General features: G+C 42.0%; 1 protein-coding gene across 1 annotated transcript in view; it reads right to left on the reverse strand.

Annotated features, from left to right (window-relative positions):
• Positions 1-1,414: 1,414 nt before the first annotated feature.
• The window catches only part of slc15a4 (solute carrier family 15 member 4), a 46,890-nt gene continuing 32,815 nt past the window's right edge, over positions 1,415-15,489 (reverse strand). Inside the window, exon 9 of the mRNA XM_053236206.1 lies at positions 1,415-3,263. Coding sequence (XP_053092181.1) covers positions 3,118-3,263 — 146 coding nt within the window. The 3' untranslated portion in view covers positions 1,415-3,117. The remainder of the gene's footprint in view (positions 3,264-15,489) is intronic.

The following is a 15,489-nucleotide window of genomic DNA, read 5'->3' on the forward strand; positions in this document are numbered from 1 at the left end:
TCTTATGTGCAAATATTTATTATTATTATTATTATTATTATTATTATTATTATTATTATTGTTACATTGGTGTAGTAGAGAATGCTACCTGTCACTGATTGTATTATTATCACTAACATGAACTCGGGTCACAGAGTGGAGCAGTTCCAGGAGAAATGAGAGGAATAACGGCTGGTGTTCATGAAGTAGCTCCTGTCTGACTCATTATACACACAGAGATGATTTAATTCCTGATGAAATCAGACAGAAAACCGTCCTAATCAGAGAGACGCCGTTTCTGCTCCAACTGCTCTTCACTCATTTACATAAAACCAATTCTCCATTTTTCTCCTCTGATTCACTCGCATCTGCGCCCGAGATTTAATGAAGGAAACAAAGCGCAGACAAAAACAGGCTTCAGTCTGAACTTTAGCACGACCTCCACGTCACAAACACACAACAATACAAACACACGTCACAGTCTCACACTGCAATACAAACATCACAGTCTCACACTACAATACAAACATCACAGTCTCACACTACAATACAAACATCACAGTCTCACACTGCAATACAAACATCTCAGTCTCACACTGCAATACAAACATCTCAGTCTCACACTGCAATACACACATCACAGTCTCACACTGCAATACACACATCACAGTCTCACACTGCAATACACACATCTCAGTCTCACACTGCAATACAAACATCTCAGTCTCACACTGCAATACAAACATCTCAGTCTCACACTGCAATACACACATCACAGTCTCACACTGCAATACAAACATCTCAGTCTCACACTGCAATACACACATCTCAGTCTCACACTGCAATACACACATCACAGTCTCACACTGCAATACACACATCACAGTCTCACACTGCAATACACACATCTCAGTCTCACACTGCAATACAAACATCTCAGTCTCACACTGCAATACAAACATCTCAGTCTCACACTGCAATACACACATCACAGTCTCACACTGCAATACACACATCACAGTCTCACACTGCAATACAAACATCACAGTCTCACACTACAATACAAACATCACAGTCTCACACTGCAATACAAACATCACAGTCTCACACTGCAATACACACATCTCAGTCTCACACTGCAATACAAACATCTCAGTCTCACACTGCAATACAAACATCTCAGTCTCACACTGCAATACAAACATCTCAGTCTCACACTGCAATACAAACATCTCAGTCTCACACTGCAATACACACATCTCAGTCTCACACTGCAATACACACATCACAGTCTCACACTGCAATACACACATCACAGTCTCACACTGCAATACACACATCACAGTCTCACACTACAATACAAACATCTCAGTCTCACACTGCAAGTCGGGTCTCACGTCTCTTTAGTGTGAAAGAAACACAAGAACTCAGCTGATTTCGAAATATTTCATTTATTTCTATAGCAGAGGAGATCAGAGAAGCTAGATGTCAGTCACACAGCAGAAATAAAGTACAATAAAAAAATGCACAAAATTCTTAAAATGAATTCAAAATGAATTATAAAAACATCTGAGTGCAAAACACATGAACAAACAAAAATGTGTCTTAAAGTGTGTCAGAGTGTCAACAGTCAATGATTTCTCAGTATGAATAAACTCCATCCAGTTTTATACAACTTTAAACTCTGACCTCTTAACAAGTCGACTAGTAGAAACACACAAATCACAGTGCAGATATAAAGCCTGATTCCTAAAGACGACAAAATCACATTAAAGCCGTCATCCTCGCTACCACGCCACACTGAACACGTAAACGCCTCGATGAGGAGCTAATGAGCCGAATCAGGTGTGTTCCAGCAGGTACATGCTGAACGCTGATCTAGTGCAGTACTGAAGAGACACGACAGTGCAATCAGGCATAAAACACAAAGTTTAGGCTGCTTTCACACTTTTTACCCAGTCCCAGCTAGTACCAGCTAACTAACTAGCCTAGCTTGCTATATACATTAGACTGAATACTGTCAGTCATATCGGGTGATGAGGAGGCTGTTTGGAGAGAATTTGATCTGCTCGTGTGACTTGACTGTATGCAGCTACGGTTAACGTGAGACGTCACATCACGTGCAACAACAGTGAACATCACACGTTAGTTTTACGCTAGAATATCAGCAAGGAAATAGTTTTCATTCAGCGTGTCGTAAATCTCCTCATATTCACTCACTAACACGACTCATTTTTTATCGCCATTTTCTCCTCCATGTTTGTTTTTCTCGTCGAGTTCTCAGAGCTTCTCCTGATTGGTCAGGAAGTCAAAAAGCGATTAGCGTCACTTTGAACTCTGATGGATGAAACGTAAAAGTTTGTGGGGGAAAAAAGTGTGAAAGCAGCTTTAGAAGGTTTTACTGAAACTTCACTGAAATTTATACCAAACAAGTGCATGTTACACACGTTTATACGTTTATAGCAAAAAAAACATCAAACGCACACAATGTCCAGATTTCCACCAGACACATCCACTCAGGCAAGACGTGTTTAACGACTGAGGTTTCCTTCCTGTAGCTAATTTTGAACCTTTTTAATTCTGTGTGCAGTTTGGTGCAGTCTGGATCATTGGTTTCAGTATGAGAATACGTAACGTTTGAAGCAGGTAGATAGAGATTTTTGGAGATATTTGCAGAAGATATATGGAGTAAAGAGGATGCTGTGATCTTTAAAAAATGTTCTTCATTTAATTTGTAAAGGAAGCTGCTAACGCACATGAAGCACATGAACATTCTCTCTCATTAAGATGAAACGTGAAAATATTTCGCTAATGCTCTGTAAGCTCGCAGTCCTGAGACACAGGGAGGGTTAGAATATTCTCTTCATATTAAAGCCATCAGCTCTGCATGAGAGATGAAAATGAAATCCAAAGACATGAGCAACAGGAAGCTGTTGATCTGAGATCCAAAACCAAAACTCCCAAATTTTAAATCTGACCTGGAGTCAGTTAGACGTGATTCTCTTTACGAAACGACTGAAGAGAGAAACGTTAAATATATAAATAACTGCAAGCAGGTAGTGTGGCACAGGCTGAGGCATGCTGGGAAATCCGCAGTGTGTGTGTGTGTGCATGTGTGTGTGTGTGTGTGTGTGTGGGTCAGGAATTGAATGAAGACCTGTGGTTCACTTTGGGTCTCTGCTTATCATATTTGACCGAGACGATGAGGAACAGGAGGAGTGTGACGCCCTGAATACCGGCCAGGAGGAAGAAATAATAATTCAGCATGCAGTTGTTGATGTTTCCTACACACACACACACACACACACACACACACACACACACACACACACACACACACACACACAAACAGAAAAAGAGAAGAATTGTTATAACAATAAATTACTTATAAATGACTCCCTTGTACAGAATACAATGGCACATGAATATGCATGAATATGCAAAGTAGCCCTATGTAGTGACATCACAAGTAGAGATCACACATGAACACACCCGCACAACCTCATGCACACACACATACAGACAAGCAAACTCACACATACACCCACACAACCTCATGCACACACACATACAGACACGCAAACTCACACATACACGCACACAACCTCATGCACACACATACAGACACGCAAACTCACACATACACGCACACAACCTCATGCACACACACATACAGACACGCAAACTCACACATACACGCACACAACCTCATGCACACACATACAGACACGCAAACTCACACATACACGCACACAACCTCATGCACACACACATACAGACACGCAAACTCATAAATACACCCACACGCACACACACACAGGCACAGATGTATAGAAGCACAAATACACACACACACACACACACACACACACACACTCCTAATAAGCAAACTCCATCCTTAAAACACACACTTCCTGAACGACTACTGAAATGTGTGTGTTTAGTTTGCTAAAGCACTTAACTGCATAACTACAAGCAACAAATACACAGGCTTTTAATTATTTCACACACACACACACACACACACACACACATACATACACACACACACACACACACACACATACATACACACACACAAGCATGTCATTCCCCCAAAACTAGGGCACTTTATTATTTTCTCTTGCCTCATCCTGACAGAAGGGAAGAAGGGACTAGTAATCTTCCATTTCTCCTCTCTTTCTCTCTCTCTCTCTCTCTCTCTCTCTCAATCAAACACACACACACACACACACACACACCCTTTTTGAAACTTTCATCTCAGAGCATCTGTTAGTTCAGCAGCTTTTTCAATCTTTCATGGAACTTGTGAAGGACACGCTGTATTTTTAAAGAGTCACAAAACCACACTGTGTGTTGAATCTGGCAGTTTATTGCACAGCTGGGGCAGCTGCTTGTTTCTGATTGGTTAACAGGTGTGTGTTATGTTATTATATCAGTACCTCCAAATCAGTGCTCATCATACAGTAACCATGGCAACGTGTATAAATAGCTGTTTAGAGTAAACAAACTCAGACAGTGTGAGAAGCCTGAGGTCCTGGAGGATGAAGCCGTTGTTTGATACAGAAAGTTTTTTATACCACTAGCACACTGAATCAACTCACAGAAGAAAAAAAAAAAAAGAAAGAAAAAACCTCATCAGTTTCTGTGCTGCTTTTGTGTCACCGCTGGCTTCGAGCTGAACGACTCCCAAATGAGTCCAGAGTTAAAAGTGCGATTCTCCAGTGAAGCTACACAAACAACAAGCACAAAAATGACATTTCCATCCTTCCCATGATACAACTCACACCGAACCGTCACTCATCAGCCAGCGAGCAGAGACTCTCTCTCTCTCACACACACACACACACACACACACTCACACAGAGTGCACTAATCCCAGCCTAGCCGATAACACGTATATCACTGTGTTTCCTTCTGAACATCCCTCAGACACCCCGCACTACCCCGCCTCGCCTCGCCCCGCCCCACACCGCCTCGTCACCCTTGTGCTTTCCTGTGTTGATAGTTTTTTTTCCTCTCTATCAAGCCGCAGTCGTAAAAGAACATGGAGCTATATCACTCTGACACACTCGCTGGCGGAGAGATTGCTGGCGTTCCCCTCAGGAAAGAAGCCGTCACAGCTTTTTGGCTGCCATTCGGCTGTAATGGAAAAATAAACACAACTGAGCAAAGCTGCCACACGACACAAACAAATAAATACAGGACATGGCGCTGAGGAGACGCGCACAGGTTAAAAAAACTGATAGGAATTTTATTTTTACCTGAAACATGACAAGAATGTGTGTGTAATATGAATTATATTGATATTGAATTGATATGAAAGATTCCATGAATGAAAGACGTAGCTATTTCAATGTGATAGAACCTGATTCTCCTTCTCTAGTACTGAAACGCAAAAGCCACGCCTCCTTCCCTGAGACTGAGACACAGAGGCCACGCCTCCTTCCCAGGGACTGAGACACAGAGGCCACGCCTCCTTCACTGAGACTGAGACACGGAGGCCACGCCTCCTTCCCAGGGACTGAGACACAGAGGCCACGCCTCCTTCCCAGGGACTGAGACACAGAGGCCATGCCTCCTTCACTGAGACTGAGACACAGGGTCCACGCCTCCTTCCCAGGGACTGAGAAACAGAGGCCACGCCTCCTTCACTGAGACTGAGACACAGAGTCCACGCCTCCTTCCCAGGGACTGAGACACAGAGGCCACGCCTCCTTCCCAGGGACTGAGATACGGAGGCCACGCCTCCTTCACTGAGACTGAGACACGGAGGCCACGCCTCCTTCCCTGAGACTGAGACACGGAGGCCACGCCTCCTTCCCTGAGACTGAGACACGGAGGCCACGCCTCCTTCCCTGAGACTGAGACACAGAGGCCACGCCTCCTTCCCAGGGACTGAGACACAGAGGCCACGCCTCCTTCCCAGGGACTGAGACACAGAGGCCATGCCTCCTTCACTGAGACTGAGACACAGGGTCCACGCCTCCTTCCCAGGGACTGAGAAACAGAGGCCACGCCTCCTTCACTGAGACTGAGACACAGAGTCCACGCCTCCTTCCCAGGGACTGAGACACAGAGGCCACGCCTCCTTCCCAGGGACTGAGACACAGAGGCCACGCCTCCTTCACTGAGACTGAGACACGGAGGCCACGCCTCCTTCCCTGAGACTGAGACACGGAGGCCACGCCTCCTTCCCTGAGACTGAGACACGGAGGCCACGCCTCCTTCCCTGAGACTGAGACACGGAGGCCACGCCTCCTTCCCTGAGACTGAGACACGGAGGCCACGCCTCCTTCCCTGAGACTGAGACACAGAGGCAACGCCTCCTTCCCTGGTACTGAGACACAGAGGCAACGCCTCCTTCCCAGGGACTGAGACACAGAGGCCACGCCTCCTTCACTGAGACTGAGACACAGAGTCCACGCCTCCTTCCCAGGGACTGAGAAACAGAGGCCACGCCTCCTTCACTGAGACTGAGACACGGAGGCCACGCCTCCTTCCCTGGGACTGAGACACAGAGTCCACGCCTCCTTCCCAGGGACTGAGAAACAGAGGCCACGCCTCCTTCCCTGGGACTAAGACACAGAGGCCACGCCTCCTTCACTGAAACCGCTCAGTGTTTACACTCCTAATGATGAGATAAACACTGATTTAACATGTTGCTCTTCAAACAGATTTTAATCTCTTTAAATCCAATAATCTGCTTCTGTTTAACATCTCGTGTGTAAAATCAATGTGTGTGTAACCAGCTGCTTGTGCTTGCTTTTTCTTTTTTTTTTAAAAGAAGAACTGGAATCAGTCAGTATGTCACATCCAGAATGGTGGTTTGTCAGAGATTATATACGGATGCGGATGAGGGGACACATCATCAGCTGCAGAGAGTATTAACACGGATGAGTAAATACATTTCACTTCCAATGAGTTAACAAAAAGACAAAAAAGAAAAACAAATTATTTATGTAAATTATTCTGGCTGAATTAACATGTTAGGAAATGTGCAGGAACAAATAATAAAATTGAGTGAAAGAAAAAAAAAAAACCACTTCAGTTCCAGCATAAGTAATATTTTTACGTCCTTCATCTGGAATTTATTATGATTATACAATTAACCTTTTACCTCTCCACTGATTATTACTGTTAAAACTAATGTTAATTATGAAAATACATGTTTTTTTTGGTTTTTTTTGTATTTCTGTTTGCCGGCAGTTGCACAGTTCACTAAACTGCAACGAAATGGCAGCATGCATTCGGTAATTTTAATCACTTCACTTAAATCAGTGATTAGGTGGTTAACTGATACAAACTCCATGACCCTAACACGCTTTCCCATACTCCATCTTTTCACACGTTTCAGACCTGTATGGTGGATGTGAGATGACAGATTCACTCTGAGCTTTTACTCCACATCAACTCTAAGCTACAGTCACTTCCTGTCTGACATTTTCAGTCCATCATGACACCATTTCATCGAACTGTGACAATCTGAGTATGACTACATTCTTCTGTGGGAATAAAACTGAAAGAGCTGAATGGTTAAAGCTTGAAAATAGTCACTACAAAAGTTCTTTTAAGAAGCAGGAGCTGAAATCTTCACTAGTCTGCAGAAAAAAAATACACTTCACTGGGATCAGCAGTGGACTAAATCTGAGCTTCCTGGTTAATGCTGATGAAATTTCATCTATTCATCCATCCATCTATTCATCCATTCAGCCAACTGTCCAACTATCTATTCATCCATCCATCCCACCATCCACCCATTTATCTAACCAGACATCTATTCATCCATTCAGCCAAACGTCCAACTACCTATTCATCCAACCATCCATCTATTCATCCACTCATCGGTCCATCTATCATCCAACCATCCATCTATTCATCCATTCAGCCAATCTTCCAACTATCTATTCATCAACTATCCATATATTCATCCATTCATCCAATTATCCATTTATTCAAACATTCAGCCAACCATCCAACAACCTATTCATCCAATGCTCCAGCCATCTATTTATCCATCCATCCCACCATACATGTATCTGCCCACACATCCAGTACATCACCAGCATATACATCCATCACTATCCACCACCCAAACATCCAGCCACCCAACAACCATATGAACATATCCAACCATCCATCCACTCATCCATAAATCTATCACCTACTTAACCATCTATTCAACCAGCCCTAAATCTATCCACCTACTCAAGCATCCATCCATTTACAGACCATTCATTCACCCAACTATTCACCCATCCAGCGACCTAGCCTCCATCCATCACTTCATCCTCTGCCCAGCCTCTTCCTGTGCATTGTCATGTTTTATGCTTCAGTAAATCTCCTTAATGCTTTTTGTGTGTTATTGTATAATTTCCATGTGTTTAAAATGTTAAATTTTCGTGTTCCTTTTATTAGATTATAAAATGAGACCTCACTGTAGGACTGTGCTCAACATTAAATGCACTTTGGACATAAACCTGACAGCCTTGTCCTTCTTCCCTTTCTCCTCCAATAAAAATAATAAACTTGTCCTTTCTTCTTGTATCAATGTCGCTCTCCTGCCATCCTTCTCTTGCTCATCTCTCCTCTGAATATCCTCTTCTGGAATGATGGAGCGTTCGAGTCCTTCCAGCACATACAGTAATCTACACAACCTTCAGACCCATCTGTCTTCCTCTCTGTCTCTCTCTCAGTCTCTCTCTCCGTCTCTCTCAGTGGGTAGTCGAGTAAAACAGCAGTGAAGTCACAGAGAGCTCACAGTGTGTGTGCCGTGTGTTCTCCATGCTGCTGTGTGATAGGTGGAGAAGGAAAGTAGTGCACTCAGTAGGGAGGATGTAAGCCTGAAGGCAGGAGTTTGTGCATCTGTAATCGATAACAGCCCTGGGGAGCCCCCCACACACTCACACACACACACACACACACACACACACACACACACACACACACACACACACACACACACATGCTCTGCCCTAATTAACATCAGCAAGAAGACACAGAGAAACAGAGAGGAATGTGGATGAAGTTATGGACAAATACGCTGCTCACATGGTTATTATTCTTCTTATTTAAAATTTGGCATAACATAATCTTGCTTTGGTTATTATTATTATTAATCTTTGTAAATTATACTATAAATCTTGAACTGAACTCAGACAAGAAACAAAATTCAGAGAAGATAAAAGGAAATCTCTCATTAAATTTATTAGAAATTGAATAATAATATATAACTACTTATAGTTATACAATATTTAGTGCATCAGGAGGTCCATTAGGAGGTGATAGGTTTAGGGCAGGTTTATGGGTTAGTTGCTGTGTTTCACATCCATTATCTACCAATCATCTATCCATCCACCTACCTGACTATCCACCTACCTAACAATCCATCTTCTTAATGATCCTTCTATCCAACAAGCCATCTGCCTGAGCATTCAGCCACCCATCCATAAATCCACCCCTCCATCCAAAATCCATTCACCAACCCAACCATCCATCCATCCATCCATCCACACATCCATAAATCCATTCACCTACCAAACCACCCATCCATAAATTCACCTCTCTAACCATTCATTCATCTATCCATAAATCCATTCAACCATCCAAGATCCATCCACCCATCCATAAATCCATCCAAAATCCATTCACCTACCCAACCATACATCCATACATCCATCCACCTACCTAACTATCCATTCATAAATCCATCCACCCATCCATAAATTCACCTCTCTAACCATTCATTCATCTATCCATAAATCCATTCAACCATCCAAGATCCATCCATCCATCCATAAATCCATCCAAAATCCATTCACCTACCCAACCATACATCCATACATCCATCCACCCATCCACCTACCTAACTATCCATTCATAAATCCATCCACCCATCCATAAATTCACCTCTCTAACCATTCATTCATCTATCCATAAACCCATTCACCCATCCAAGATCCATCCATCCATCCATAAATCCATCCACGCGTCCATAAATTCATCCATCTATAAATACTCCCAGCAGCCGCTAAGTCCAGACCAACACTGCTCCCTGTTGTGACTCCACACCTTTCCTCATTAGTTTTACTGCAATTACTGAACAATATGTTGCGGCTTTAAAGAGTTAAACACTGCTGTCATGTATAATTATGTGCGTTCTCGCTACAAAATTAGCGAGCCAGCTGTTCAGAGAGAAAGCTTCTCTATGAACACATGGCATATTAACTGCTTCTATTTTAAAACAATAAAGTGTTGCTGGAGTTTAATAGGTTGCTTGTTGCTGTCAACAAAATTGCACAGGGAACTCGAATTTTCTGTGAAACCTCAGTGTGTGCAAGTCAACAATAAACCATAACCAAAGTGCAAAACAACAAACATAAAACAAGAATGTAAATTCACCTAAGAATGATGGCTATTTGTAATACTGCAGTTATCATAGGCTAAGTACAGCTTTAAATGTGAACTATATTTTCCATTAAGTGAAGGTTCCTGAGGAAACACATGAGGAGAGAGATGGTGCTGTAACACACTGATGTAGTGTAAAAACAATAGGACATAAATAACAGCCCTTGCCATCTTGCCACATTTTTCCATTAGGACACATTCAGAAAGTTCTAGACTAGGATTTCTGTAACAACAGGGTTCTACCAAGTGCTCTTCACTCCATGTGCACTCCTCCTCCAGTCCTCGTTGTGGGCGTTTCCTTTCAAGTAGTGATGCCCAGTAAAGACGACTGCACGTACAACGCATTAAGCAAAGCCATCGATATTTGGCAACGGTTCAGGAGGGACGAGACGATAACAGGACAAAGTGCAAACTATTTTGCATTTCATTTTTCACACTCTCACATTCTATCAGTTCAGCTCAGAACCAGCTGATATTAAAGCTTTACTACAGGCTTATCAGCATTGGTGGATTTTATAGCAATAAAGCAGCCATAATGTATATATTATATTGTTACACATTTCCTGATATTTTCATCTAGATGTGTTGAACATCTTAGAACATGGCACCTTTGGTGGCAGACCACCCAATATTTAGGTGAGCGAAAGTAATGGAACAGATATTCTTAGAGTAAATGAAAGTAAATAACACTTAATATTTGTATGTTTTGGGTCATTGTCTTGCTGCATGATGAAGTTCCTCCTGATACGTTTGGATGCATTTCTCTATAAATTATTAGACAGAATGTTTCTGTAGACTTCTGAACTCATTCTGCTGCTACCATCATGAGTTCCATCATCAATAAAGATTAGTGAGTCTGTTCCAGAAGCAGCCATGCAAGCCCAAGCCATGACACTACCTCCACCATGCTTGACTCATGAGCTCGTCTGTTTGGGGTCAGGAGCAGATCTTTTCTTTCTCCACACTTTGGTGTTTCCTTCACTTTGGTAGAAGTTCATCTCGGTTCCAGAACTTTTGTGGCTCGTCTCTGTATTTCTTTGTGCATTCCAAACTGGCCTCCTGATTCTTACTGCTGATGAGTGGTTTGCATCTTATGGTTTGGCCTCTATATTTTTGCACTCGAAGTCTTTTTGGAGCGGTGGATTGTGAGACCTTCACCCTGCACTGTGGAATTTGTTGGTGATGGTCACTCACTGTTGTTTTTGGGTTTTTCTTCACAGCTCTCACAATGTTTCTGTCATCAGCTGCTGTAGTTTTCCTTGGCTGACCTGTTTGATGTCAGATTGTTGGTAGGCCAGTGGTTTCTTCCTTTTTCAAAAGATTGCAAATTGTTGTATTGGCTATGCACAATGCTTGTGCAATGGCTCTGATCAATTTTCAAAATGGTTTGCTTTTCTCCCATAGACATCTCTCTAGTCTTTATGTTGGTTTATTCATTTTAACAACAAATGCAGCCTTCACAGCAAAACCCAGGGCTCAAACCAAGAGTAGACATTTACAGGATTGTCAATCTAACAGTCAATCTAACCGGACACACCTGGGCAACAAGATACATCTGTCAGTTCCAATATTTCCAATCACTTGAAAAATGGGTGGGTTCAAACAAAAGGTGCCATGTTCTAAGTTATTTTACACTATCAGAACATGAAATTCTGATCTATCGTCTCATATTCATCTTTTGATCTTTTGACCCAAATGTCTTCAGCATATAGCAAAAATAAAGAATTGGCCTTGCCGTTCCAATACTTTCAGAGACTGTATTGTTTTGGGGTGCTGATATGAGGGTCTCACTGACATTGTTCATTTATTTAAAGTGAAAAACAGGTCACATCATGTCTTTTCTTTCTCTCATCCCTCCACCAGCCCTGTGTGTATCTGTGAACCCTCCCCTCATCCATTTCCCTGGATGTTTCCTGCAGCATATTACTCGACTCTGCCCTCCACCTCTAGCATCATTCATCAGTACTGCTGAGACGACTGCGTTCCACATGGCTGCTAGCTTAAAAAAAAAAAACACACACACAGACTTTCACATGCAAAAAAACTCCTTAGCTCTGTAGAAGCCAGGTAACTTCTCACAGTAAACAAACAATTGTTAATTCATTGTCATTTGTTTCATAACGAGCTTCGTTTCCTTCATTAAACGTATTAACCATGGATAGTGACCTCCTGGAAGCTTCTCGAGCTCCTCCACCCAGAATTCCCACTTAAACCGCAGAAAAAGTTCCGGAGCAAGTCAGCAGAGGTGGCTCTTACGTAATGAAGAGCAAATGAGGAGTTTAATCGCAGCCCTGTCTGAACACGAGCTGTGCTGACTCGTCTGCCCATTCAGCTGGATGAGAAGAGCGAAGTCATGCTCATTAGCTAAATCACCCGCAAACTCAACATCCCCACTTCACCTATCAACACACGGCAGCTGCTGAAGAAGAAACATAGCTGCTGAATCAAAGCGGGTGTTGCAGACATATGATGGTGAACTAAGAGCACTTTGAGGGAAACAAACTTTTGTTGGAGGGAAGAAGAAAAATTGGGATTCTAAAATAGAAACATTCCTCCAATTGTGAGGAGTTTTAATCAGCTTGTCTCCTCTGATATGCAGGAAAAAATGTAGATTGCTTTCTTTTCTAGTAAATGAGCTTCCCACACACACACACACACACACAGGGTTTCATTACTTTTCTTTTAAAGGAGATACGTGTTTGACTTACTTGCTAGTTCGCTCTAGTTCATTTCTGTTTTAGCGTGTTTACTATAACACTAGTTTACTGACATGCTACTTGGTGTTTTAATATGGCTGTTTACTGTAATGCAGGTTCATGAACTGGTATGTTTAGCATAATGCTATTGGTTTTTATTGCTAATTTATTGATAAGCATGCTCAGTATAATGCTAGTTTGTGGTTTATCTCATTTTCAGCTTATTTACTATAGTGCTAGTGCTATAGTCTCTTTTCGCCTGTTTAATATACTGCTGGTTTATGGACTGACCTGAATGCTAAAATGCTGGTTTATGGATTAGCTTGTTTACTGGTCTTCTAACTACACTGTGATGAGCACAGAATGACAAAATGCGCAGTAACAAGCAACGCTGTATGCAAGTCTACTAGCAGTGCACAGAGCAACGGAAAATGCATCACCTGTTTGTTCCCAAACCAAAATCCTGGACCATTCTGGGAGTTGTATGAATCCCAGTCGGACTGATATTTTAGGCCTCGAAAAGAGGTCATGTCCAGGAAAAAGAGGACGTCTGCTCACCCTCGCGTGACTTCTGAGCTCATCTGTTAAGACTAGAACAGGAAGTGAGCCTCAAAGTGCAAAAAACTACCCCGAGACCTGATTTCTACTTTCTACAAAAGATCCAGGCCTTTGCTCTGACCTGCACAGGCCCAGACAGGTCGAGCCGGCTGACTCACACTGTGGGAGAGAACGTCTGCAGGTCTGCAGGTTCCTGTGGGGTTTAGTGCTCACAGCAAGATAAAAGAGCAGACAGAAGAGCTTCAGAAACACTGTAAAAAAGTGAAGCGGAAGATATCAACGCTAAAAAAGGGAAAAAGATGAATATTAAAGACTTCCTCACATAAAAAGGATTCAGTGGATGACGAAAAACAAAAGATTTACACATTAGGGAACTAGATGTATAATACAGTGTGCACTATTGAAACCACCACTCCAGAGACACATCCCTCAGAAGTAAGTGCCCCCTTTAGACTCTCAGTGATTTTCAACAACAGTGCAATAGGCAATTATTTTATTTCTTATAGCAGAAATAACCTTGAAAATATGTAGAACATGATAAAAGATAAAAATGTTTTTAAAAAGCATCAGCACAAGTGTCTTATTGGCTGAGAAAATTTTTTTGGGTCTGGTTTTGGAATGCTTCTCAATGGGCCTCCTGTCAGGTTTTTTTAATAAACACGCCCACAAAGCCCCTTTACTCCGCCCCCATCTCAGTCTTTACAGAAAGGAAAACACAGCAGAATCTGATTAGTGCCTAGATACTTTTACTGTGAGCAAAAAAACACAAGATGCTTCCAAAAAAACTGGCAAAAAATGGCAATAAACTTAGTAAAACTAGAATAAGAACTTGTAGCGCGTTTTCAAGGTGGAGAAATTACTGTCGATTGGGATGAAGTTGGATGCAGAATTATCAATGCTGCAATCGATCCTGGACTTGTATTAATGACCGGCTTATAAGTGGATATATTTCCATCACTATCCATGTCAGGTAATGCTTTGGATGAACCGCCTTTATAGAACTGTATGTAATGCTAGCTAACGCTTCTAGGTAGTGGTGGTCAGCTGAAAAACTCATGAGAGCTCATTACAAAGAATAATGAGCACAGCTAAGGCACCTGGCCATTTTCTCAGCTGCAAATCAGTATGAGGTGAATTTCACGTGTTTACAGTGTTATAATTCAACTGGCAAGCAGCAAAACCAAACTACGGGTCAGGCTAAAATTGTAAATAACAAGGCTAATTTGTGTGTGAGGCCAGATAAATTTAAATGTAGAAGCCTCTAAGAAGCAGTGAAAATGAAACTAAATATAAAAATGGTGATTAAAGAGAGTGAGACATGTTGAAAAACTGTTAAAATGCTAAATTAATTTCAAATAAAAGAGGTGCAGGCATAAGTGTGTGTCAGTTCATATGGTAAATATAAAGAAAATGTTTTTACAGGCATCAGAGGAGCGAATGCATGGTGAATATATTTGATGGGTGCCAATACTTTGTGCAGAGCAACAGAAGGACTACAATCAGACATGTAGTAATTACAAATCAAAATTAGCAATGTGTTACATGAAGTGATTATCTTTAGCTAGCGTGTTTGACAGCATATATGCACCATATTATTATGGTGATTTATGGGCAGTGTTGCCATGGCGATTAGTTTTAGCTCAGGGTTTTTTTTACCTCAGACTTTTAGAGCTAGCCGCAGTAGCTGCACTGCTATTAAATGATTCTGGGCTGCTGAAGTAGAGAGTAAAGCTGGATTACTGTAAGCAGGTGAGATGGAAGAACAGAATGTTTTTCTGTCTCTGCCTGTGGCTTCGCTTTACCGAGCGAGGGACAGAGTTAAGACAGACAGAGAGAAACTCGAGGATTT

This window comes from Pangasianodon hypophthalmus, chromosome 8 (assembly GCF_027358585.1).
Source record: "Pangasianodon hypophthalmus isolate fPanHyp1 chromosome 8, fPanHyp1.pri, whole genome shotgun sequence".
Lineage (NCBI taxonomy): Eukaryota > Metazoa > Chordata > Actinopteri > Siluriformes > Pangasiidae > Pangasianodon > Pangasianodon hypophthalmus.